The following is a 26,471-nucleotide window of genomic DNA, read 5'->3' as shown; positions in this document are numbered from 1 at the left end:
AAACGAGTTGAAAAAACAGTGTCGCTGGGTGTCACCTTAGATGAAAACCTTACTTGGAAGGAACATGTTTCTAATATTAGTAAAAAAGTTAGCAAGGGCTTAGGTGTCCTAAGGCGAACCCGTGAAATACTGCCTAATGATTCTTTAAATCAAATCTATAAATCAATTATACAACCTCACTTTGATTACTGCTCGCCTGTTTGGCACACATGTGATAAAGGGTTACGGACAAAATTACAAAGACTACAAAATCGAGCAGCAAGAATTATCACTAGGTCTGGCTATGAAGTCAGATCTGCTGATCTAAGAAAGGACCTAGGATGGCAGCCTCTAGAAGATCGCTGGTACCAACAAAAAGTAACAACTATGTACAAAATTGCCAACAATCTGGCACCACACTCGTTGGCACGAAACTTCATTCCAGTTAGAGAGACTCATCACTATGAAACTAGAGGCTGCCATATAAACCTATGTGTTCCAAAACCTAACACAGAGTTCTTTAAAAGGAGCCTCGCCTATAACGGAGTAGTGGCATGGAATGCACTTCCTGTAGAAGTCAAAAAATCGAAAGACCTAAATATTTTTAAGAGAATTGTTAATTATTAATATATATATTTATAGATTCTACACATATTTGAATTCATTATTTATTTTAAATTGTAATTATATTAGAGCACGGATCTCTGGAAGACCATTAACTGATGAATGGGATTCCGTGGGTAAATAAAGTTTTTTCTTTCTTCTTACCCGTGGAGTGGCAGCCATGGACAGCTGTTTCGTCCTTGTAAGGACTCATCAGCATGGCATAGCCAGGAAGGGTCTCACATAAGATAATAGGCTGTGCGCATGCGTACAGGTCTTGGCCGGCCGGGCCGTGGAGATGTGTCTGTGACCATTGCATTCAGTGGTTTATTTTTGACATTTTTATGTCGTCACACATGCATCCCTATTAATTTAGGCGATCCACATCTCCTTACGCATTGCCGAGACTGTTGCGCTGCTTGGGGGTGTTATTAGATAAATCACTTTCAAAAGACAATTATTTCGAGTAACGCGTCACGCAAGGAATGCATGAAAACGCGGTGTTATTGAGCCGATAAGATTTTCCTCGGTCGGTGAGCTCGCTATGTTGTAAGTGTTGTAAGGCATTTTTTTAAATTAACCGTTGTTGGAATCATTCATTTTGCCGTGGTTTATCAGCTCCCAAAGAGTATTCAAACCCTATGAAAATTAATCCTTGTCTGAAGTATATTGTAGTCCGAATATCGAGAACCGGCCCACGCCATCTTGGAGTATAAGCAGCTAAGCGATGTATGCGTGACGTCAAAGAGCTCGACCAAAAGTTTGGCAGGATGTTTAAACATTGTTTAAATACTTGACACTCCTTGTTAATTTAGTATTGGCTTGTTTTTTTTAGACGTCTGTTTGTGCAGCATCATTTTGCGCAAACTGAGCTCCAAGAGATAGTAAAAGTGCCAGGCTGCTAAGTTACTCCAAGATGGCGGCGGCCGGTTTTCAATTTTTGGACTTCTTCAGACAAGGATTTCAAAGGGGAGCTCCCGCGAGCGATGCATCCATAAGTAAGCTAAATTGGTAATACATTCAACCGAGAGATTTTGGGGGCGCCTACGCCCGTACGCACGGATTAGGCCTGGGCACGAGGTTGCCCGTCGGTTGCATGATTCTAAAGGAAAGGAAAGAAATTACAACTGCAAATAAAGCTCGTAAAAATAAAGACAGCTGGTTAGATTACTCAGCGACACTACACAGCGAAACATCTTAGAGATTTAATATCCATTTGCTCTATTTTGTTTGTCTTTTTTATATGTAAGTGTATCGAAACCTAAGTTCATAAATTTGGTGTTTACGCCTAAAAACAAAAATGCCGCTCTCGTTCGACAGCTTAACAGTAAATTGATAATTTATTTCGTCTCTGGTCATATTTGACGTAATTAACTAATTTTTAATCGACTGAATGATGTGGACGTTTCAGTTAGATCTAAGCGAACTGATTGTATGAAAACGCGGCAAAATGTGTGGCGCTGTTTTCACTGTGTAGGCTGAATGAAACGCCGTGGTAGAAGAAGCGACACAGAACTTTCTTCCCGAAATACTTCTTGCACGATGTCCTCAAAAGTCATTTATATTTCTTGAAGTTGTGGCAAACAAAAAAGGTTACGAGGAGACCCGAAAGATATAGTCCTTGTGCAAGTTCAGTTAGCTTGTTTGCAGTTGAATCTGCGGCTGTCATAACTGTTGTGTCATAATCAAAAGTACAATTAAGGTCGCGGAGGATACCTACAGCATGAATAAATTCATGAAGGGAAATTTTGCTTGACTTGCATCTTTTAAAACGCTTATTTCTCAGCTGTTATGAATGCGATTAAGCTCAAATTTTACAGAGACATGAAGAAATGATAAAAGAGTGCGAATGTCCTATTTTATTTGGTAGATTGCATTTAACGGCGATGTTATAGCCTCGTTAGTGCCAAATTGAGAAAAACATGATTTTGTGGCAGAGTTTGCGGAACGAGTAGGAGACAGCACACTCGAAGCACACCGGTGATCTTGTCAAAAACTAATCACTCAATACCTCTAGATTGTCATAACAGAAGCGGATTTTTTAATTCAAAGTTTGCCGGCAAGTTATGGCGGTTTAAGTGCGCCAAAAAAAAAATACGCTTTAAATAAATGCCTAATGATGAGCCTAAGGTGTCTCCCGCGACCTAAAGCTTAAGCTTAATGATTGTGTTGAAACGAAGCTAATTTTAACATGGACGAAGTTCAAGTTCGCTGAAGTTAAGGACAAGATCTGCAACCCCTGACAACCTTGGGAAGTTTTGCCCTTTTAGTCTTCCTCTCCCCTTCCCTATTCAATGTTGAGTGAAAAGCGACCTTAGACACACAAGATTGTCAAGTGAGGGGAACGGGGGGATCAGCAGTACAGGAATGGAGATTGCTAAATTGAATTCGAAACTCTAATCGGGCATGTATTTACAACGTTCCCAACTGGGTTGGTCTGGTGTGGTCTGAATGAGATTGAGTGCTTCGTTGCGTGTGATAGTGTGAACTCGCTGGATCTTGTGTTTGAGGAAAGAGGGATTGTAGCCACGGTCGTTAAGGTATTGGATAAGTTCGTTGGTCCGTAATGTAAAAGTTTCGTCAGAGAAACATATACGTCGTAATCTGAGGGCGAGACTGAATGGAATGGCTCGTTTGGTGTTTAAGGGGTGACATGATGAGTGAAGACTGTACTGATGTTTGTCCGTAAGTTTAGTATAGAGATCTGTCTCAACTATACCAAACCGGTTGAGCGAGACCTTGACGTCAAGAAAAGAGATAGAAGTGGATGAATGGTACGAAGTGAATGGTGCGAACGTGGACAAATACCCAGGGACGTTATTCTTCGCAACATATAAAACTAGTCTCTTTTGTTTCTACATTGTAGTACGTGTTGCATTCTTACTGCACGGGAGTATTTTGCTTTTGGGTTCTACGCGTCGATTTCTTGTTAAGTTAAACTTGATTTATGTTCGATTGCGCAAAACAGACAACATATCCTGCCAATCGTGCGATGGCATAACACAATAGTCATGGCTAAATAAATGGCACGCAATGCATGCAGAAGCGATGACGCCTAGCGCCTCACAAGGGGTCTTACATAATTTTGGGAAAATTTGTCAAAAACTTAACGTAAATAAAAGTAGCTGACACCTTGTGCGTGAAAAAGACTGTTATCCAACTGCAGTTTACCTTTTTTAACATGAAAAGCAGTGTTAGTGACTGTATACATAGCATAGTAAGAATTTGATTTATATTTCAAACAATTACATTAGTTATGAATCCAATTCAACAAATAAAAAGTAGTATTTTATTTTATATGTTAAATTTTTCAAGATTTCCCTGTGTTGACTCAACAAAGATTGCGTTATATTTTAACGTGACATCCGATACGCACGAACAAGCTTTTAAGCTGCGAGAAAGGTCTAAGAATAAGAAATTTCTGTCTACTAAATCCAATAGATCACATCATATAAAATTAGTCTCTTTCGTTTATACATTGAAGTGTTCCATTCTAACTGCATGGAAGTATTTTGCTTTTGTGTTCTACGTGTCGATTTCTTGTTAAGTTAAACTTGATTTTTGTTCGATCGGGTGAAACAGTCAAAAATTACTTACACGTCATCGCTTAAAAATGGTTTTGCTTTTTGACTCAAAATCGAGCAGCTCTGGGGATGAGAATGGCATCTCCGTCCATGGCAGTCATTGTGCGCATCGATTTTCATCCTACCGGTATTATCTCGATGCAAGGAAAGTTCGGGCAGTAACCGAATCCGTCACATCTGAAAAATTTATTGCGTTTGTTAAAGATGGGTATGCCTTTTGTTTTAGCGATCGTGGTCTCAAAACCGGATGTATTCCAGTTAGGTAAAATTGCATAACAATGTACTAACGAGGACAATACGTGTAGGCTTTTGTGCATTATGCTGGCATTTGTTCGAGCATTTTAGTGAGGCAAAAGCATTGAGCATTATTCGGGCATATTAGTGGCATTTCCTGGAAAATTGATTTTGTCCCAAGAAAATAAAATCGGTCCGCGATGCGTACGTGTGGGGGCTTGATAATTTCAAATTTGATTCTTCTTTTTTGTGAATTCATTTAGTACATTCAATTACTTTAAGGCTGCTATTTATTGCGGCAAATAATCTTTGCGATTTTGAGCAAATCGCCAAATTTAGTAGCGACAGTAATTTCTACTCGCGAAATTTACCCTGTTTTGCAGTTTTAAAAGCAAGATCAAAAAACGAGATCAAACAGCTCTTCGAGCCACGACTGAATATTTTTGCCAAGTTTAAAAGTTTAGTTTTAATTCCTTGAATTTATGATCAGCAGGGATTCAAACATTGAAAGCGGAATGTCTATTACATTGATATAAGATATTTTCACCTTCCTCTATTAGTATGTTAGAGTGGCGCACTCGGGTAGGCATCTGACAGGTAATAGGTAGGTCGCGAAAAGTCCCGAGTTCGAACCCCAGAAGAGACAATTTTTTTTTCTTTTTTCCTTTTTTAACCAGTAGCACTAAAATGGTTTGTTTATTATATCGCTCTGTAGGTATGCATTGAAGAATAATTTACAGATATCAGAACATATAGCAATATAGACTGATTCAAGTACAAATGTATTAAATTGTGCTGATTCATCTGAAAAGCTCTTCCTTTTGTTCCGAAGACTTCCGAACAAACAGCCACGCACTCGATTTTAGCCAACGCTCTGGTTTCTAAATAGATCCATCGTTAATGAAGCTTATGTAAAACCCGATTTAGTTTTCGAATATTCCTACATGTACGACGCTAGCTCGACATATACGAAAGAGATCGATCATTACATCGCTTTTCGTAAGCGTAAAAGCTCCTCTTGAATTGATGTGCAACCTGCACAGACTTCCAGCCAAACGAAATGTTGGCTACTATGACTTCGTGAGCTGCTGTAATGACGAGCAACTACAGGAACAGCTGAAATCAAAGAAACCACACGAAACGACGGTCCCACGACGCAGAAGCTATATCGCAGGCGTAGATCGAGGGTGAGAGCACACAATATTTTTGATCAGCGGTAAGAGCACGCAATATATTTGATATAAAAATTTGAAATTAATTAAAAAAAAACAAACATTTGTATGATGAGCATTATCCGGACATTTAATAAGTGACTTTTTTGGTGGAGACTGAGCATTTTAGTGGGAAAAATGGAGCATTAAGGTGGAGCATTTTAGTGGGGAAACAAAAGCAAAATGTACAAAAGCCTAAATACGTGTCATAAAAACTTAAAATTTGCATATTTGCACGAATAATCTGACAGCGTGACCCAACCGTTTTATAAAATCGGCTTTTTTTTGTCACGTGAACATTTCCGTGTTGCCAGAGCCTTGCCAGTGTGCTGAGTAAAGGCGAGTGTTGTACGATAGAAAACGAAACATCGGAAACCAATTCTTATCTACGTTTTCGATAGTTCATGTCTGATCTGATGGCGACTTATAAAGACCTTGCCTTTTGACTGTATCATCGGTAAGATGTGTTTTGTGAACTCGGCACGATTCTGCATCCTTGCCTTGCTGTTACTTCCGCCTGCAGGTATGTTTTATTCTGTAAATTCTCCCCGTTATGTTGTTAGTTTTTCTTGGGACCAGTTCAAACGTTCATCGTATCCACTCTTTGCTGTATTACTTGCGATCTTTTGTCGTTTTGCCATACAGAATTGGTTTCTAAGCGGAAACAAATTGCACCCTCTTTAAGACAGATTCGATGAAGTTCGTTGCCTTCGACCTGGCAAGAATACTTCGACTCGTGCTATCGATGATTTCGGCTTAATTATAAACTGAGCGACACGACTTCAAACGGAAAACATCTCATCATTGATTACATGCAAAACGTCGGACGTTAGTAAGTGACGTCAAGTACATGTTCGACGCTTGTTAAGTTCTTTATTATACCAGATCCCTTGTGTCTGTTGCCGACATGTAGCATCGCTGTGATGTGCTTGAGCTGAATGGTGCTGTTACAAAAGGGGTCTTTTTCTTAAAGGGACTGTATCACGGAGAAGATTGAAACAGATTGCGATATGGGTTTTTGAAATCTTGTTGGGCTGAACAATTTTCAAAGTAGTCTCGTTTGCTTGAAACTTTAAATTATAACGCCCGGGAGACACAATAATAAAGCTATGGTTTTGTCATTTAGATCCATAGCAGTAATTTCTTTGCAAACATTTAGTTTTACAGCGAGTATTTGGCAAAGCTTAATAAAATGATCTTGACTCAGCCGTGACAGTCCCTTTTACGAATGCTATTTTATTCTTGTGGGTTTCTAATGAGGTCATACTAGCATCATTGTTAGGTTATACCATGTTCAAATTACGTTTTGTGTGCTTATGTCAGCAAAATATACTTTCAGTGTTGGCTTAAATAAATCTAAGTTTCGTTACGCTAATCAGTTTCGCAAGCCGTGAGTAAGTCCGTTTACAGCGTCAAATCCGAGTCCGCCTCGAGGGTACCTCAAGCGTGTCAAAAGTGTTGCGTGACATTTTTAATCATTAAAAATGATTGTTGTCTTTTCACATGCACATGCCAAAACAATACGGTTGACCATTTTATACAATCATTCATTATTAGTCATCTTTATATTCGCGGGCGCGTACTCTTTGTTGTTGTATGAGGTGCTTTTGCCATTCAAGCAGAGGTTGCCTATTTACCGAGTTAGGATTTCGAGTTGGATTTCGAGTTAGGATTTCCAGTTGGATTTTCGAGTTGGATTTTCGAGTTAGGATTTCGAGTTGGATTTTCGAGTTAGGATTTCGAGTTGGATTTTCGAGTTGGATTTTCGAGCTAGGATTTCGAGTTGGATTTTCGAGTTGGATTTTTGAGTTAGGATTTCAAGTGATAATATAAAATGAGACAGGCCAAACACGACTCCCGCTGGTTGCTAAATGTTAGCCTTTAGTCTGCTAACGGAGGATTTAATTATTGCTCTCTAGAGCCGTTTCAGTGATGATCTTTATGCCATCGTGTTTGCTAGCTCTGTGGCAAATCCAACTCAAACTCGAATCCAACTCGAAATCCTAACTCGGGAGTTAGTTTGTCTCATTCAAGCATATTAAGCAACAGCGTCGTTATATAAAGTGCTTTTATAAATAATCATTCACCTATTTTAAAAACTCTCTTCTCGGTGTTTGGAAAAATGATGAAAAATGATGTCTTATGTTTGATATATTACTTGCAAAAGCTCTTCGGACGACGCTAAAATTAAACGAGGAAATGCAACGGGGTGGCCTTACTCAACTCTTTATTTCGGCGTAAAATGGACTTCTGGTTTGGGTTTGAACATTCGGAACAAAATAAATATTTGCATGCATAAGCAGGAATTTATCCGGCGCGGTGAAGGAAATTCATGTCACACACACTCCGTGACTCACGCAAACACGATTTGTGTGTTTCTCAAGTGACTGCTTTTCTAAAGATTTTTTACTGTGCGGCGCTGTGCCTTTCTAGCCAAAGAACTTAAAGAGGTGGTCAAGCATTAACCGCACGGTTTAAAACTGCTTGAAGTCCCATTTTCGAAATCTCATTTTTCAGCCCAAATTTTTCCCTATTGTTTCTCTTGATTAAAATTAACCCCGATATCTCGAATTCTGGGGTGTAATTAATCGGCGTAACGAATTAATATTTTAGTGGTTTTGCAAACAGCGGCATATGGAACAAGTTTTTTAATTATTATTTATTTATTACTCCGGCTGGAGGCCAGGAGTTATAAAATGGGCTTGATTTCCTTGTAGTCACACATCTGCAAAATTGCGCAATCGAGTGACGTAGTCCCATTGTGCATTGCGTGCCATCTGCTGGTATCTGCTTGACCTCGACAGGAAAAAGTTGCCATTGAAGTCTTTTGTGCCACGGAACGGAAAACAAACGAAAACGTTCCTCTCTGGGGCAAGTACTGATTGCTAAAACCTTGGTAATGTGAAGAAATCTATCTTTCTTTTGGGCCGCGAAGCCTGTGACGCGACGTAATTATCAGTGTGTTTTGAATACAAATCATGGACTTGATCAAGGACTTTCAGCGGCTTCTCGAGACTTCAAAAAGCAAATGTTATGTATAGTATTGCTTTGAATTTTAGATGGAATTTTTAGAAAGATCAGTAAAACTAGTCAATTAAAAAAATTATAATGCAAAAGCCGTCCGCTGCAGTACAAGAAATGCTTTTGCGTGAATAAATTAAATTAAGCGTGCGATGGTTGTTTCACGAGTTTTAAAATTGACGCTTTTGAAAACATTTCTTTGCTTCATCTTCTATGAAAATTAATATGAAGTAACGTTTCTTTCGAGTTTCTTTCATTTGTCCATCTTTAGTTCGGTATTTTAGGTTTTGAAGGGACATCGATCTTTGTTTCGAGACAGACGCGGTGTCAGTCTGATCATCTTTCAACGGCGACCAGTTAAGTTTTGTGTTTTATAAAAGGTTTAGAAAATTACTCCAGTACTCAAGAAAAATATAAAAAAAGTTTCATTAATAGTAAAGTAAGGCCATCCCAATAAAATGTTTCGTTTCCCATCGCCCGACCGACCCATTTTTTTCGAAATGCAAAAAAAAAAAAAAAAAAAAAACAATGCTTTAAGGTCGCGGGGGACACCTTAGGCTCATCATTATGCATTTATTTAAAGCGTATTGCACGAAGTTCAACGACTGACATCGAGAACTTTACGACGAGATATTCGCATAAAAAATATGAGCACGCGCGCGTGATTTGATGTGTTTGCGTCTGGAATTGTTTGTCTCTTTGAAAACGCATTGTTCTCATCATAAAAGCGTGGAATATAATTACCATAATTACCATTTTGAAACCGTTTTTTGATCGGGACACCTTCGGAAATCTCAAAGTTTGGACTTTTCCGACAATTTTGTGGCAGAGAATTCAGCGCGGATATAGAACTTCATGAGCTGCCACTGCAGAGAGGTAAACTAGGAATACTGTAGTGTGTCATAACAGAGGCGGAATTTTAAAAGAGCGCTTTTAGAAAGATGTAGAAGGCATTCAATTAAAATTTGCGCATTTAAACCGCCATAACTTGCTGGAAAACTTTAAATTAAAAAATCCGCTTCTGTTATATTGACTGATTAGTTTTTGACAAGATCACAGTGTGCTGTCTCCTACTCGTTCTACAAACTCTGCCACGAAATCATGTTCTTCCCAATTTGGCAGTATCGTGGCTATAACATCGCCGTAGGTACAATCTACCAAATAAAAGATGACATACATAATCTTTTATCATTTTTTTATGTCTCTGTAAAATTTGAGCTTAATCGCATTCATAACAGCCGAGGAATAAGCGTTTTAAAAGATGCAGGTCAAGCAAAATTTCGCTTCATGAATTTATTCATGCTGTATATATCCCCCGCGACCTTAATTTACAAGAACATAATCTTGTTTTATTAACAACATTTTGTATTATGTGATGTCCTTGTTGTAATATACTGGTTTGATTAACGAACGGGTTTATAGGGTTTAGGAAACAACTGCATAAAGAAGTAATGTTGACTAGCTCAAGGCATTTATTAATCTGGGCGTAATCATACAAGAACGTGGTTGATATATTCGATTATCTTAGAGTATAAAATTACATGTCGATCAAACACAGGATATCGGTATTATTATTACATCTCCCTTTTTGAAAATAAAAGCATATCACTTAGAGAGGTTAGATAACTGTCTCACGAGCTAGACAAAAGTAACGACATTTCCGGTAAAAAATAGCGGTACACAATTTAGTGTCCAATGTTCAGAAATTCATGACATAGTCCTTGAATTTGGTGGGAAGAGTTCTGGTTCTGGTGGAAGTGCGTCGAGGAGGGGATGATGGAGACTCATCGGCAGGTGCTGTGGTGGGAGGCTGATTTTCCGTTGCGGGAGGTTGGATGGTCTGAGGAGTCTCCGTGATGTCGTTGTCCAAGGGTGCTGATATTACTGGAGGGGATTCTCCAGTCTGCAGCAGGTCCTTGCGATTGCGGCGGTACTGTTGTCCGGTGGCGGTTGTGACAACGTAAGATCGTGGTGTTGCTGCTTTCTCGGTTACAATAGCAGGCATCCAGGTTTTCTCTTGGCGCAGGCGGACAACTTCTTGTGGCTTTAGAGGTGTTAAGGGCTTTGCTCCTTGGTTGTAGTAATACATTTGCTGCTGTTGGCAAGCTTTCAGTTGGTGTTTTACCTCAGTAGCTACCTTTGGTTTCAGGAGCTCTTGTGCTACTGGGATTTTGGTTCTGGTTGCGCGACTCATTAGAAGCTGTGATGGGGAGTAGGACATTCCTGTCACTGGTGCGTTTCTGTATTCCAACAGGCCAATGTATGGATCACTGGTCTTTTTAAGAATGCGTTTGACAGTTTGCACAGCTTTCTCGCTGAGGCCATTCGCTTGGGGATATCTGGGACTTGAGGTAGTCAGTTTGAACCCCCAGTCGTTTGCAAATTCTTTAAACTCTTTGCTGCTGTATGGCATGTTATCAGATATCAGCTCTTCAGGGATGCCATGTCTAGCGAAGATTGACTTCATGTGTGTGACAATTGTTCCTGCAGTTTTGTCACGCATTAGGTTCGTCTCGATGAACTTGGAGTAATAGTCAACGACTACTAGGTACGGTTTTCCTTTGTGCTCGAATACATCAGATCCGAGCTTTTGCCATGGACGGTCTGGTATGGCGTGTGGAATCATCGGTTCCTTCTGGTTTTTGCGTCTGTGTGTCAGACAGATCTTGCATGTGGCAACGGTTTCGTGGATGTCGCGTGACATCCCAGGCCAATAAACGATGGCTCTTGCACGTGCTTTCCACTTTTCGATTCCGAGATGGCTTTCATGGATCAGGTCAAGAACGTTGCTCTGCATGGCTTTTGGAATTATCAGCTGTCTTCCTTTGAAAAGAAGACCATCGGCTTCGCTCAGCTCATTTCTGATATTATGTATTCAGTATGGTGCTAGAATAGGTTTCAAAGCCTTTCTGTGTGTTGGGAAACCCTCTGCTATCTGTTTTTTCAGAGTTTGCAGGGTTTCATCCTTGGCGGTTTCATCCCGTAACTGTGTCAACTTTTCTGGGCTGGCAGGGATTTCTTGGACGAAGCTGTGGACCATGACTTCGATATCATCATTGAGGTCTTGTAGATCCTCAACAGTTTCATTCAAATATGCTCTTGACAGTGTGTCTGCAATAAACATTAGCTTTCCGGGTACAAAACGTACTGTCAGATTGTATCTTTGCAACCTGATCATTAATCGCTGAATTCTTGGAGGTGCTTGAGATAATGGCTTTGTCATTATCGCCTCAAGTGGTTTGTGGTCACTTTGAACAACAATGTCATTTCCGTAGACAAATTGATGAAATCGTTCGCACGCGAATACGATCGCCAACAGTTCTTTCTCAATTTGAGCGTAGTTCTGTTCAGCAGTTGTTAGCGATCTCGATGCGTAGATGACCGGGTGTCCTTCTTGGAGGAGACAACTGCCGATTCCGCTTTGCGAGGCATCGGTTTGGATCGTGATTAGCTTGTCGGGGTTGAAATATTGCAGAACAGGGCTGTTCGTGAGCGCGTGTTTCAGCTTATCTATCGCGGATCTGTGTTCTTCGTACCACACCCATTGCGTGTTCTTTTTCAGCAGTGCACGAAGAGGGGCCGTGATTTCTGACATGTTTGGAATGTATTGCGATAGATAGTTGACCATGCCAAGTAGGCGTTGCAAATCTTGTTTGCTTTGAGGTTCCGGCATGTCGATGATTGCCTTTATCTTGTCAGGATCTGGTTTGAATCCATCGGCGGTCACGATATCGCCAAGATACTTGACTTGACTAACGCGTAGCTGAACTTTGCTGCGGTTAAACTTGATGTTTCGCGATCTTGCGCGTTCCAGTACTTGCTTTAAAGCACTGTCATGTTCTGCAGGGTCTTTACCAGCGATGATGATGTCATCATGAACTGCGAGAACTCCGGGAATATCGCTGAAATTGTCGTCCACCATTCGTTGGGCGACGTCACTGGCTACACAAATTCCGAACGGCATTCTGTTGAATTTGTACCGTCCGAAAGGCGTGTTGAAGGTGCAGAGATAGGACGATTCTTCATCTAGCTTTTTGTGCCAGTAACAATTGCTCATGTCGATGACTGAGAAAATTCGCTTTCCGTTTAGTTTGCTGGATATTGTTTCAGCTGATGGTGGCTTGTAATGCTCTCTCTTGATCGATTTGTTTAAATCTTTTGGATCTAAACAAAGTCTCAGTGATCCGTCCTTTTTCTCAACAATCACTAGGCTATTGACCCAGTCGGTTGCTTTGTTGACTTTGCTAATGACATCCATTTTTGTCATATCTTCGAGTGTTTGCTCGAGTTTCGGCATAAGGCTCAATGGAATCTTTCTTGGCGGGTGTATTGTCGGTTTTGCGTCATCGCGCAGCTCAATGTGAAATTCGCCATCCACTAACCCAAGTCCGGTGAAAACGTCTTGATATTCGTCGAGGATGTCAGTTTCTTTAGCATTTACTTCACTCACATTGTTATTAATGCTTATCAGTCCTAATTCTTGGCATGTTTGTAGGCCAATTAAGGGCTGGGCATTTTCAACGGCGACAATAAAGAACTTAGTATCAATGGATTTACCATTTTGCTTGACTTTCATGGTGCATGTTCCTTTAATAGGTACGCGTATACCACCATAAGCCGTCAACTTGACTCTGGTTGTCTGTAGGCTAGGCTTTCTTGTCAGCTTTTCAAAAGCATGTTCCGGAATAACATTGCACTGTGCACCCGTATCAACTTTAAAACGGATGTCTTCATTATTCACGTTTAAGTCCGTGAACAGTTCGTTCTTGTCGTTTTGTGAAGAGCCTAATTCTCCGAGGAAGAGATCTTCGTCTGTGTCGGTATCGGTGTCCGACTGCTGCTCAACCTCGTGGAGTTTTCGGTTGCCAGAATTTGGGTATTTGGTGAGGCACATATGGGCAAAATGATTTTTTCCTTGACATTTTTTGCATATTTGACCGTATGCTTTGCACTCCCTTGGCTTGTGACGAGAACCACAGCGACCACATGTTTTTTTGCTCTGTTTCGGGTCTGCCTTCGGGTGTGGATCCCTTGGCTGTTTAGGAGGCAGATCTCTTGGCTGTTTCGGCTTCCTGTTTTGGCCGTTGACGTTTACAGCTGCTGCTTCCAAGGCTGGATTTGTTAGTGCTTCAGTTTGGGTCTTACTTGTTTCTGCGGCTCGTACATCGTTGATGGCAACTTCTAGGGTTAGTGCATTGTTGCGTAGAAGCCGCTGCCGTACGCTTTTGTTATCTATTCCACACACAATCCTGTCACGAATGAGACTATCGTGAAGGGTACCAAATTCGCAGGTCTTGGCTTTTGTACGTAGGTCAGTTACAAAGACGTCGATTGGTCTGCCATTTTGTGTGCAAGAAAAGAACAGATAGCGTTCGTACGTTACGTTCTTTTTTGGCGAACAGTAGGCCTCAAATTTTGCGATCACAGGCTCTATTTTGTTTTCTTCGCCTTCTGTAAAGGTGAAAGTGTCGTACACTTCAAGCGCTTCTTCTCCTATGGTGTGTAGAAAGACTGCGCATTGCGTTTCTTCATCTTTGGCGTCTACTCCGCTAGCTTTGGCGTATAGCGCCCATCTTTGCTTCCACTTTTGCCAGTTTAAGGCGACGTTCCCTTCCATTCGTAGAGGTCCGATAGGCTTCACGTGTTCCATGATTGGCCACTTCTGACACCATGTAATATACTGGTTTGATTAACGAACGGGTTTATAGGGTTTAGGAAACAACTGCATGAAGAAGTAATGTTGACTAGCTCAAGGCATTTATTAATCTGGGCGTAATCATACAAGAACGTGGTTGATATATTCGATTATCTTAGAGTATAAAATTACATGTCAATCAAACACAGGATATCGGTATTATTATTACACTTGTCTTTAATTAAACATCGATACTAAGTTTTTCAAAGGCTGTTTCGTGCCAAAGACACTGATTAACGATTGTTCCAACAGTCTCAGCGATATCAACTGATCAACAAAATCCTTCGGTTCTGCATCTCCTGGCTTCTTAAAAGAACCCAGACCCCTTAAAGTGTTCATTCTTTTTTTTTTTTTGGCCCGACCGACCGACCCACCATCACAAGAGACGGGGCGATGGGAAACGAAACATTTTATTGGGATGGCCTAAATGAAGAGCGTAAAAAAGTACTACCAATTCAGTTTTTGGAAGGAACCATGTAGTTTTCGGAGTTGTGTGAACAGCCCTTCGCAGCCGCTATTTGGTGGTCACGCAACGCTTCCGTGATTCGTAAATAACTCCCGAAAAACGCTTCTCTGCACCAAGAAGTACCACATTGAGATGATTTCATATTTTGTCAAGGTCTTCATTAGCGAGTCCTTACTACAATGGAACGAAATCCCGGTTTAAGACGTTTAACGATTCCCCGATATAACGATGTGGTTTCGCCAGTTTATTTATCAGGGTTCCAATCGGCAATGTATTTGTCTAGGTTTACTGGCCATTTTGTTTATTTGTTTGCATTTAAGTTTCACACTGTAAAGCCACGTCTACATTCCTAGTTTTATCTAGACAGCTTTTCTTTATTCTTATTGTATTTTATGTTTTATCTTAGCCTTTCATACCCGGCAGTACAAGTGTCACAAGTTACAGGAAGCGGGAGTTCCGATACGTACCCACTCCCTTCCCTAATCCTCCACCCCTATGTCACTTCACCGGAGTGAACGCCCTCCTAGTCGACTCCTAGCGTCTTGTTTATTTATTTAATTACCCACACGACCGGCCAAAATATCGTTTATGGCTTATTTATGGACAAATAAACAAACAGTAAGTATGTCATTGAAGATGTGAATATTGTTCATCGTGGTGTAAGATATGAATGAACGTTTATTCGTTTGTGTTGATCGCGACGTTTCGACTGCAATACTGCTTGTCATCATCAGCCGATGAGATGAGATAGTTTCTCCCGGCGAGCCGCGTCAGTCATGCGGAAAAAAAATAGACAAATGTATATAGGAAATTAAAAATGTACAGCTGTAACTGAACGCTTTCTAGCCCAGCTGCATCCTTCAAACTCGGGGAATAAAAACTTTAGCCTAGTATCTTAACCCTTTAAGTCCTAACAACGCATATGTGCGTGGAAAATACCAGCAGTGATTGAAAAAACTCTAGCTTTTACATATCTGGGCAAATGATAGTAATGACTGCTTTTTATGGCAAAGTGATAATTTTCATAGCTTTAAAAGCCAACTAACTGACTAAAGCTCTTGATTTCTGTTGCATATGGTTGTTTGTTCAGCAGCAAATCTGAAAATGCCCGTTTTCTACGTAACAGGACAACAACAAAAAAACACACATCTTTGCCTCCATTTTTTTAATGAAAAAATAATTCTGACTTCAAAAATATACATTTGCAGCAAACTTCAACCCTATTCCCTTCCGTCCACCAAGGAAATTTCCCATCAATCATTCAGCAGACTCAGCAATTACTATTCGATTAGAGCTATGCTTGCAAACCTGTAATTTCCTCATTGCTGACCGAAAGGGATGCTTGGGAAAAACAGTCATGGCGCCCAATCCTGCCGGCAAAATGTTGCACCGATTGCATTCTTTGGAAGTCAGAACTTGTCCAAAATGCCTTGGCAGGTCTTGGAATCCACCCACAGAACGGCCAGAGAGACAACTTTACCAATGAACCGCCATCTTTCGATTCGAATATTTCTGGCGTTCCAATCAAGACAAAGTCATCTCTCACCTCTGGTTTCTTTCAGATGCTGGCCTCTACCCACCATTCTAGCTTAATGATGCCAACCTGGGGGCTTCTGCAGTGGAAAATGACTCGAAAAAAACACTTATAAACGAAATATTCGCCAGATTCGAGCCCGTATGCTCGCTCAACAAGAAAGAAACGGTTGAATGCTGACGTCACAATGAAACTTTGAGCCCTCAGTGTTTTGAAACAGCACACATTTTTACTTGAGCTTCTTATATGCAATCACGAAATTCGACAGATTAGTTTAAGCCCAGAAAACTGCTTAAAAAATACCAGAACCTTAGGATTCTAAGGGTTAACTTTACAATTCATGAGTTGTCCAGAATTAAATTTTTGTAAAAGATATTTTTCGTCGGATTCCCATACAAACACTGTAATTTCTACCCGCTTTGCCTACTCGTCGAGATGGCGTCGACAACCGTGATAAGGCCTATAACCGTTCCTGTACATGTATTCCCTGGCGGCAGAAGATCGTGCGGTATTTGGAATTAATATACAATCTTCGTTCACTGTCCAAAATCCACGCGCGCCATTGGTTAAAATCGATCACGTGATTTTCCTTTACCTGTCGTCAGCAAACTCCGACAGTGCAGTATTGACAATAATGCACAAAAATCGTGCATTATTGAAAATGTCTTCAGCTTCAAGGCTTGCAAAAGTGGAAGAAAAAGATATTCCTCAAATTATCAACGATTCAATACCAAAAAATACCAAGAAGAAAACAACCTGGAGTGTTTTCATTTTCAAAGGTAAACTGAAGCTGAATTTTTTGTGTGCGATTGACTTGCTGGCTTGCAATTGTAAAAGCGATCGGCTCACCTTGCATTGAACAAGCTTCTCGCTGACTGTATTTATGAACGACTCCAGCTAAAGAACAATTTAATGGACCATTTTAAGCTTTATTTATTTTTCAGCTTATTTTGGATTTCTGTATTATTGATCTTTACAGCCTGCATGTATAATTATGTACTACTCAAATTCTTCTTATTATTATTCATTAAAAGTCTAGTTCAAAGTTCGGTGAATCGTGTTTTTCTTGCAGTGTACTCAGATTGTATATTAAAAGGGTTAGAGACTGTTAGTTCGTGTTTTGTTGACAAATACACGCACTTGCTGGCCGCACAATGAACTCGAAATTTTCAATACTGCACTCGGCTACGCCTCGTGCAGTATTGAAAATTTCTCGTTCATTGTGCGGCCAGCGCGTGCGTGTATTTGTCAACAAAACACGAACTAACAGTCTCTAACCCATAATTAACACCTCTCTTTCAACAACAACAGAATAATTTCATTCGAAATGCGGGGCTTTTCAGCCCAAATTTGGCACAAACCTTTGCAATATCCTGTTCTAGCTGCAGCTAAAAAAAAATGCAGAACAAGTCGACAAATTTTTCGCAATTTAAAATTAAGTCATTTGTTTGATATTTTCAAAAATAAAAACCATCCATCTTCAATGACTGCTAACATTTGATGTATATACACGATCTTTTTAACTTTTACACACGAGATTAAAGTAACATCAGCCTCGTAACTGGCTGGTACTGGGTTATTATTAGCATAACACAAGTCGAAGAAGTTGCTCGTTCAGGAAATCTACGGATTGGATATTCCTGTAAGTTGTTGTGAGTAAACTTTAACTGTTTGGCAGCGTTTTGAGGTAATTACAAAAAAATTCACCGTGGCATTTTAAAAATAATCTCATTTTAATAAAAACGAGGACTTCCGAAAATCGCTCATAACTTAAGCAAATCGCGTTTGATCGCCATAAAATTTACGATTTTATATCATTTAAAGATTATTCTTTCTGAGATTCTCAAAAATCTAAGCAATCGCTTAACGTTTTCCCGTTTTAAAAACTGTCAAAAACTGGGAACTGTCAGCCTCATAAATACCCGCGGGCCACCTTAATAAATGCCGACCTCGTATAAACGCCGCCCTCGATTAAACGCTGCATTCGAATCACGAAAAAATCAATAAACGCTTCGGCGTTTAATCGAATAAATACAGTATTCTAAACGCACAATTATTTATAAATGTAGCTAAATGTGTTTACTGTGCAGTTTATGGTTTTATTTTTTTACATATCTAGAAGGGGTATTGAAGTTGACCTTGGAACCTTCTGATCCAAGCTATGCTAAAAAAGGAAGAGATGCAAAACTGGTGTGGGACTACAGTGTGGATAACAAACAAGCAGAGCTGTCAGGTATTATCTATAGTGTCCAAGTCTCCGGTGGTGCCTTTAAGGAGATGCTGGTACAACAGAATGATGGTAGTGTTGTGAATCATCCAAATATACCTGCTGCTTACAAAGGAAGAGTTAAGGTGGAAGGAAATGCTACTCTTGTTATTGTGAATGTCACATCTCAAGACAACACGAGATTTCGCTGTACACTAGTTCCAACATCAGGGTTAGATATATCCAGTGAAGTTCAACTTATTGTGACAGGTATGAACTGCAAAATGTAAAGACGTTGGATAATTTAGAATAACTTTTTTTGTAAGAATGTTTCAATGATTCTATTTTTGTTAATGTTGTAGAACACCCTAAAAGAAAGCCAATAACTGAGCGAATTCTCGCGCGTTGATTGGCTAATTTTAATGTCAATAAGAGTATAGACGTATGAAACTCGTTGCTGACGCAATCAGCGAAAGTTTTGTCAAACTTTTCAACACTGATTTATCGCTGCATTCTTGATGAGGCGAGAAGTACTCCACAAAACTTATAGTCTTCAATGAGGAAATCATCTAAAAATTATCGGTAGAAACTTAAGAAACTATTGCAACCTGAGAGCGAAAAGATAAAGATGTTTATTGAGGATTTGGACCTGAAAGTCGGCGGTGAACGGGAAATTTTGTGTGCTGTCAATGAAAGTAAGAAGCTGAACCGCGTTTAAGCTGATTATTTTGTGAACACTTTTCACTGGATTAAAGGTTTGTTGAACAATTCGAATTTTCTCTTGTATTTCTGGCGGTAATTCTATACCAAACTTTTAATTTACGAGCCTGTGATTCTCCGAATTACAGTAACGACATTTAGATTCGGCGGCCGTAAGGCAATCGCATCTTCCTCGTGCACTTTCTTTCCTTCGTTGTAAACTGATCAGTTTTGGCTTTTTGTTATCGTTAAAAACAAATTGACATCAGTTTTTTATGCGTCTGTCACTTTGACAATATTATGACGCAATTTATCATCAATAACAAGACAGACGCATAAAAAACTGATGTCAATTTGTTAAGTTTATCCTCTGTCTTGCCCATGCCCCGCATACTGGTTGGCTCATCATTTACGTCCTTTATTTACCCCTTTCCAAAAATTCTTCCAAGTCAGCCCTTATCGTACCCCTCACCAATTAAAGAGACCTTTCAACAGTCAATGGTTGGCCTGTATACAGTGTATAAGCTAAGTGTGGCTCATTGTAATGCACATACCTAATAATATGTTACTTCGGACATGAGAAGGTACACTAATAGGTATCCGTAAAATAGGCGAAATGTTATTGAATGGGTTAGAAATGGCTCGCCAAGCCATTTAAAACAGGTGAAACTAAATGACTGAATGGCTTACTGGTATATTTGATCATTTCAAATAATCATAGCCAAGAACAGCTGAATGTCTCATCAAAACTGATTTCGTACAGATGGTCATGGATGGATAAATCGCTTATTTAGCAAATAAAAAAGCCTTGATGTTATAAAGCATGCAAGGAGGTGACACGAGCATGAAAAAAGTGTAGGTTGAAACACGAGACGCAGGTAAGTGTTGACTGCTCTTTTGACTTCTTTGAGTGCTTTATAACAGAACAAAACATATTGGTCCAGGCTTTTTACTTGTATTATAATAAGTTTATATTACTTACAATTTACCGAGAAATTGGATTTAAACAAGATTATATCTTAGAATACGCGCCAAAATAGTGTGACGGATCGTACATCACTGCGCCAACAAAGTGTTTTATTAATAAATTCATTTTTGTGTGGCTTACAAGACACACTATAGCACGATCGAATTTATTTATTTATTGATTTATTTGTCAACAAGAGTCAAGCGTCCACGAGAGTCATCAGCCCGACCTCGGGCTGAGGACCAATGCAGTGTCATTTTTGAAATTCCCTGTGCGTCATGTCCGTGGAACTACATTGGCGAGACAAGGAGATCATTTAGTTCAAGACGTAAAGAACATATAAGAAATACTAAACAATGTGCTAAAGGTTCCAATGTAGCGAAACATGCCTGGACTTTTGACCACGTCATTGACTTCAACAATGCTAAGATAATTGACAAGGATAACAGCAGCATCAGAAAGGTGCTAGAATCGTAGCACACAGCGAAAACGGTTGAGGCTGATAACAATTCGTGCCCTCTGCTGCGACAATACAACATTCTTTTGAACAAACATTAATTTTTAACGTTCTTTTTATACATATTTTTAACCTTTTTAATTTGTGCAATTCACTTGTTATATTCAAATTTAGGTCCATTTTATCTCATAGTTTTTTATCCGTCGAAGACAGCAGACTGGCTGGCGAAAGCTAATAATTTTTTAAATAAATTTTACCAGAAAACGCCTTTTTACAATTTCATAATGAATCCTGGTATCTGATCTTCAATATTTTGACCTAGAGTGTAACACAACACCGCGTACTTCAAGTGTCACATCCCACTCGATACGCTAACAAAAATCATTCATACGCTTACATAAATTATTTATTCGATCTATTTCTCCAATCGTGAGTTTGGGACGCCTGTGTTGCAGCGACAGTAAGACAAAATCAAATTCCCTGCCCAGAATAACATACTAGTGTCTATTATGTCTTTTCATTCGGAAAGAAACATTAAAATGCTTCCTTTACTAAACTTTTGACCATGGAAACCTGCAACTTCATCCGCCATTCCTTGCAGATATGCTCTCTTTCTCAGAGCCCACGGTCGTTCTGGTCTGTTTGCTTCTCTTAGCACAGAACTGAGGGATCGTCAGCTCTTGGGACGCGAATTTACACAATAGGCAATGACAGACTGATTTAATATGCCTCAGAAAAGCTCAGACAATAAAATTTATCCTATTACCTCTTTAGCCTAGGTAATGAGGGACTGGAACAAGAGAGGCTGAACCGTAGTCCATCAATCAACATTTAAACCAAGCGACTTGGTAACCATTTGTGCAATTGTCAATAAAGGCACTGTATATGAGAATTTCAATATGGAAAAGTGTTCATCTCTGGAGAGATATCGTCACTCCAGACTTTCCCTTAATTAGACAGTTACTTCTTACTACGTACAGAATTTTTATGTTGTCGTCACTTTAATCCAAATGTTACAATCGACTCATAACAGCCTAACTTTCTCTTGAGTTTTACTTCAATTACATGTTACTAGTAAACTCTTAAGCCACACATGTACGCATTGCGGATCTATTTTTTCTGAGAGCTTCTGAATCCCTTCAATAGAAACGTCAGTCACCACTCATTATAAATTTTATGGTAGAGCTGTTCTATTCTAACTGAAATTTTTTCCCTGGTTTGCGAAAAAAAGAAGATCTGAAGTTATCTACAAGCTGCACTCAAACGGCAGAAGGTGGCGGAAGCATTTGATTGTTAAGCTCTGTGCTTTGTTCTCTCATAACGCACGCTGGTTAATTAAACTGATGAGAATGCTTGTTAGATTACCACTTTATTACGGACAGCTGAACAGCTCATGAAACGTTTTGAATAGATAACTTTGATTGGCTCAATGGCTAATCGAAATTTAGTGTTTTTCTCTTGTTTTATGGTTCCCCCGCCCCCAAAAACCAACACTTCCAAACTACAATTTCATCAGGGAACAGTGGATGAAGAGCCACTCTCTGGAAATGCCACTGCAAATTCCCAGCTTAAGTGTCCACTACAGTATTGAAATTAGCAATTTTTTTTAACTGTTTGAATAATGTAAAGATTCAAACCTTGAAAATGCAGAGGAATCCCACTCTACGGACACTCGGTTAATACGGACACCCCGATATAACGGACAGTTTCGTTTGTCCCGACGGAAAGCTAATATATTTTATTTAAAATTATCCCGTTAATACGGACAACGGACACTTCTCTGTGTCCCAAGTGACAAACTCTTATACACCGTTAACCGCGCTTTACGGATACTGTTTATCCGCACGATTTCGAGTTCCAGTAAAGTAATTTAGAGTATTAGTATATGAGCGTAATGTTTCCCAAGTTTTAACTTGTCAGAGTTAGTCACAGAAGAAACTAGACAACGTTTTGTTGCTGTTAAAATGCCTGCTTTATTCCTTGCATAAAGTAATTTTAAATGATTCCACTCTCGTGTTTCAAGAATAGGAAAGTGATTATAGTCCGAGAATATGAGAACATAAGCGTAAGGGTTTCCTAGTTCAAACTGAAAAAAAAAATAAACAAAGAAATAAACAAAGTTTTGTTGCTGTTAAAATGTCTGCTTTATTCCTTGTATAAAGAAAAGTCACGGACTTTTTCAACTGTTTTCCACTGTAAAATATTTAGTGGGCTCAGTTTTCTTAAAGAAGGCAGACTTGCCTTGTTTTGCCGGTTTCCTTTTTGTTCACTGTATTAATTCCTTCTGTTCTTTAGAACACTTGGTCTGCAACACGAATGATACATCATAACATACAACTGACAAGTGATTTAATTCTAGTTATCTGTGGTTCCAACTTTGGGTTTTGCACCTTTATCAGCACGGAAAACATTTTTACAAATTTAATTTAGTAAGATAAGGAATCATTCAAAGCAGTTTAGTTTCGCGATACTCTGAAATTTTGTTCTAATATCAATATTCATATTGTGACAGAGAATATCGCGTTCACCGATGCACCACTGAACCGTTGCAGCACTAAGTACATGTATACATGTATGGTAACTAGATATATTAATGATGGTAATAGGACTGAGTGGAGTCCAATTCGGTCTGTAATCATACGAGTGATAACCAAAATCGGACGACCGCGAAGCGGGAGTCCGATTTGTTAATCACGAGTATGATTACAGACAGAATTGGACGACACGAAGTCTTGTTACCAATTAATTAAATCTATAATAAAATTCAAGAAACAAAGTAACAAACTTTACCGGCGAAATGATGAAAAACATAACAAATAACTCAACAAAATGCACAACAATTACACAGGCATTAGGCGTAAACTGTCCTATGACAGTGTCCTATTACAAGCATGACGCGTACACTGTCCTATTAGTGCTCAAATCGGCCTGCTGATAACCAATCACGTGCGATACTTTTGTTATAGTTTTGATTAATAAATAAATCAACAAAGGAAAGTAAGGGTTTTTATTAGAAGTGGTGACATATATGTGTTTCAAATAATTTGTAGAGTATTGCTAAATGAACATTGATGTTTAAAAATATATTTTTGCAGAGGCTCCACAGGTTAGTCCGCCATTAGTCCAAGCAACTTACATTGAGGGATCCTCAGTCAATATCAGCTGTACAGCATCAGGGACACCAGACCCAGATGTAAAATGGATCAGAAATAGTGAAGTGAAAAGTTCAGGGAAGAAGACAGCATTTCTGGCATTCAATGGCATAAACAGAACAGATGATGGACAGTATACTTGTAGAGCCAGCAACCAGGCAGGAAATGATGAAAAGCATGTGATACTTGTAGTGAATTGTAAGTATAAAGAGTACTTTACTAACTGTTACCCCCTGGTATGAATTTTTGGCCACACCTGGATTTCATCTGCATACATATTCCACAATCCATGTGAAAACTGGTTAATTAATATTTAAATGGACCAGGTCTCCAGTGATGCACTGAACATACATTTCACTGAGCAAAAAGATAAAGTCAACATCCAGAAAAATCCTAACAATATTCTTATTCCCTACTAAGCAATTAAGTAGTTCATTCATTCATGCCCATGAAAATGCTATTGAAATGAAATTTAATTTTCATGGCTTTTTTTCATTTGCACAATTTATAGTTTCAAACATACTAAAAATCCTAGAAAAGTTATATTTTAAATTAGTTAACAGAAACGGTGCTCCTTTTTGCTGCTGAAATCAGCGTTTTGGAGCCAAACAGTGTCCAGCCCCTGGAGCCAAGCATGTTAGAGAGTACGGTATCACTTATGACATGACGAAAAACCGAGAGCGGTTTTTTCAGTAAAACTTACAAGAACAAGGAATTAAATGCAACAGAGCACTCCATCGCATGTCAATTGGCAAAGAAGTTTCAAAGCTAAGAAAAAAAAGAAAAGAAAAATTGATGGTAAAGGTACAGAATCGAACTGAGTAGTAGGGCCTGGATAATACAAATACTGGTGACCGGCTAGTTGAGAGCCTCAAAATCCCAAACCGAAGCTCTCCGTCGTAGTTGTTTTGGGTTGCCCAAAACAAAACAAATACCACCTGGTGGAACCCTGAAAGCCTCAAAATTCCAAAGCAATGTTCTCAGCTCCTGTTTCGCAAAAATGATTGAGTGGATTTACAAAACACAACTACAAAGTTACTGACCACTGTTGTGACCTTCTTATGTTTTGACCTGGTTTGATTACTGAGCCTTCGGCGTAGTGGTGGCAGATAGCGTAAATGGCATGTGCAGCCGAACTTGTGAACCTGTTGAAAGCTTTTAGCTTCAAAAGTACCATGTGGAACCATTGTGACCAAAATGCAACGAGTTCATCGGGATCACTGCAATATTTGTTAAGATAAGCTCAAAACATTTCCTAGCACAAAAGTGTACAACAATCGGACTGCAAATACCACAAACTGAAAGTGAGAGAGTGATGCAACGAAAAGAAAAATAGATAACCAATTTGAGTTCAAAGATTTATCGATCGATTGACACGATTTTGAAGAACAACAACTCCTTATGTTATTCATCTGACTTCTTTTTGCCAAGCAGGCAAAGAAAGTTCAATGAATACCCGGGCATGAATATAAAGCAAATCGCATGAAACACTGCAATCATTTTGGCTTTATACACGGAGTTAGAGTTAACTCTCTTTTAACGGACACCTCTATTAGATGGACACCCATACGACAGACACCCGGTGATGGTCCCTGCTTTTTTCAGTCATTTTACAGTAACTTGATGAATAAGATGAACGAACACTGAAATCGTCAACAGACACTTGAGAAGTGTTTTTTTTAATTGGAAACTACTTCAAAACTTTGTATTGGATTAAAGGATAGTTAGTCAGCGCCTTAAGGATACCAAACTTACTCACCAAAAACAATAACGCATTATCAGATTACTTCCCTGTTTAAGTGTATGGATACTAAAGATGTCATTTTCTACTGACAGATCTCAACACCTGCTTCAACAAGCGAATACGGTCTTTTTATTATTTTAGTCTTGTTCCAGTTTGCAAAGCGTACAGCTAAGATTTAAGACTACTAGAAGCCGTGAACATAAGCTTGAACGCGGATACTTTAAAGACATAATACAGTTTGCAACATGTACGTGTCTAACTTTTTAGAAGAATCAAAGTATCAATTGCAACAAACAACAAGTCTTATTTTCGTCACAGTTTGTAGGTTTTGCTAAAGTAAACGACCTTAAACAGACTCAAAACAGACATGTATCATTTGTGCATATCTGTTCAGCTTTATTACCTTAGAATTACTTGCCTCACATTACCTTGTTTCTCTACAAGGCAGACACTTCTTTAAGACAGACAGCAGTTGGGGCCACTCCTGAAGGTGTCCCTCTTAGAGAGAGTTGACTGTTTTCAACATCCTCCCCTTTTCTTCAATTTATGCCTACATCACTTGCTAGTTACCCTTGAAGCGCATGCATTTAACAAATTGACCACATTTTCCCATGGTCTTCACTCTTATAGACCATAGAAATGACGTCAGAAAATGTTCGAAACTCAAGTGAAACCCCGAGCCGTTAGCCCAGTGGTTTCACTGCAAAGTTTTGAACATTTTATGGCGTCATTTCTATGGTCTATAAAGGCTGGTTCTCATATGATCGCCCCGATCGTCTCGGTTCGCTTCTGTCGTTTCCAAATTCTGAGACGATCGAAGCGATTGGAAGCGATCAGGGGGTTCTCATATGATCGCCCCGATCGTCTGGTATTATGCAAAATAGGGTTAAACAAACAAGATAATAAATCATGATCTTTT

At 39.3% G+C, this 26,471-nt stretch overlaps 1 protein-coding gene across 1 annotated transcript in view; it reads left to right on the top strand.

Moving 5' to 3' along the window:
- The first annotated feature begins 5,923 nt into the window (after nucleotides 1-5,923).
- LOC144662783 (vascular endothelial growth factor receptor 1-like) overlaps nucleotides 5,924-26,471 on the top strand; it is a 74,361-nt gene continuing 53,813 nt past the window's right edge. Inside the window, exons 1-3 of the mRNA XM_078523701.1 lie at nucleotides 5,924-6,134; nucleotides 18,447-18,803; nucleotides 23,752-24,006. Of these exons, the coding sequence (XP_078379827.1) occupies nucleotides 6,074-6,134; nucleotides 18,447-18,803; nucleotides 23,752-24,006 (673 nt within the window). The 5' untranslated portion in view covers nucleotides 5,924-6,073. The remainder of the gene's footprint in view (nucleotides 6,135-18,446; nucleotides 18,804-23,751; nucleotides 24,007-26,471) is intronic.

This window comes from Oculina patagonica, chromosome 8, assembly GCF_052425735.1.
Source record: "Oculina patagonica isolate OP01 chromosome 8, crgOcupat, whole genome shotgun sequence".
Lineage (NCBI taxonomy): Eukaryota > Metazoa > Cnidaria > Anthozoa > Scleractinia > Oculinidae > Oculina > Oculina patagonica.
Note: the sequence above shows the minus strand (reverse complement) of the source record. Positions and strands in the feature narration are given on the sequence as shown.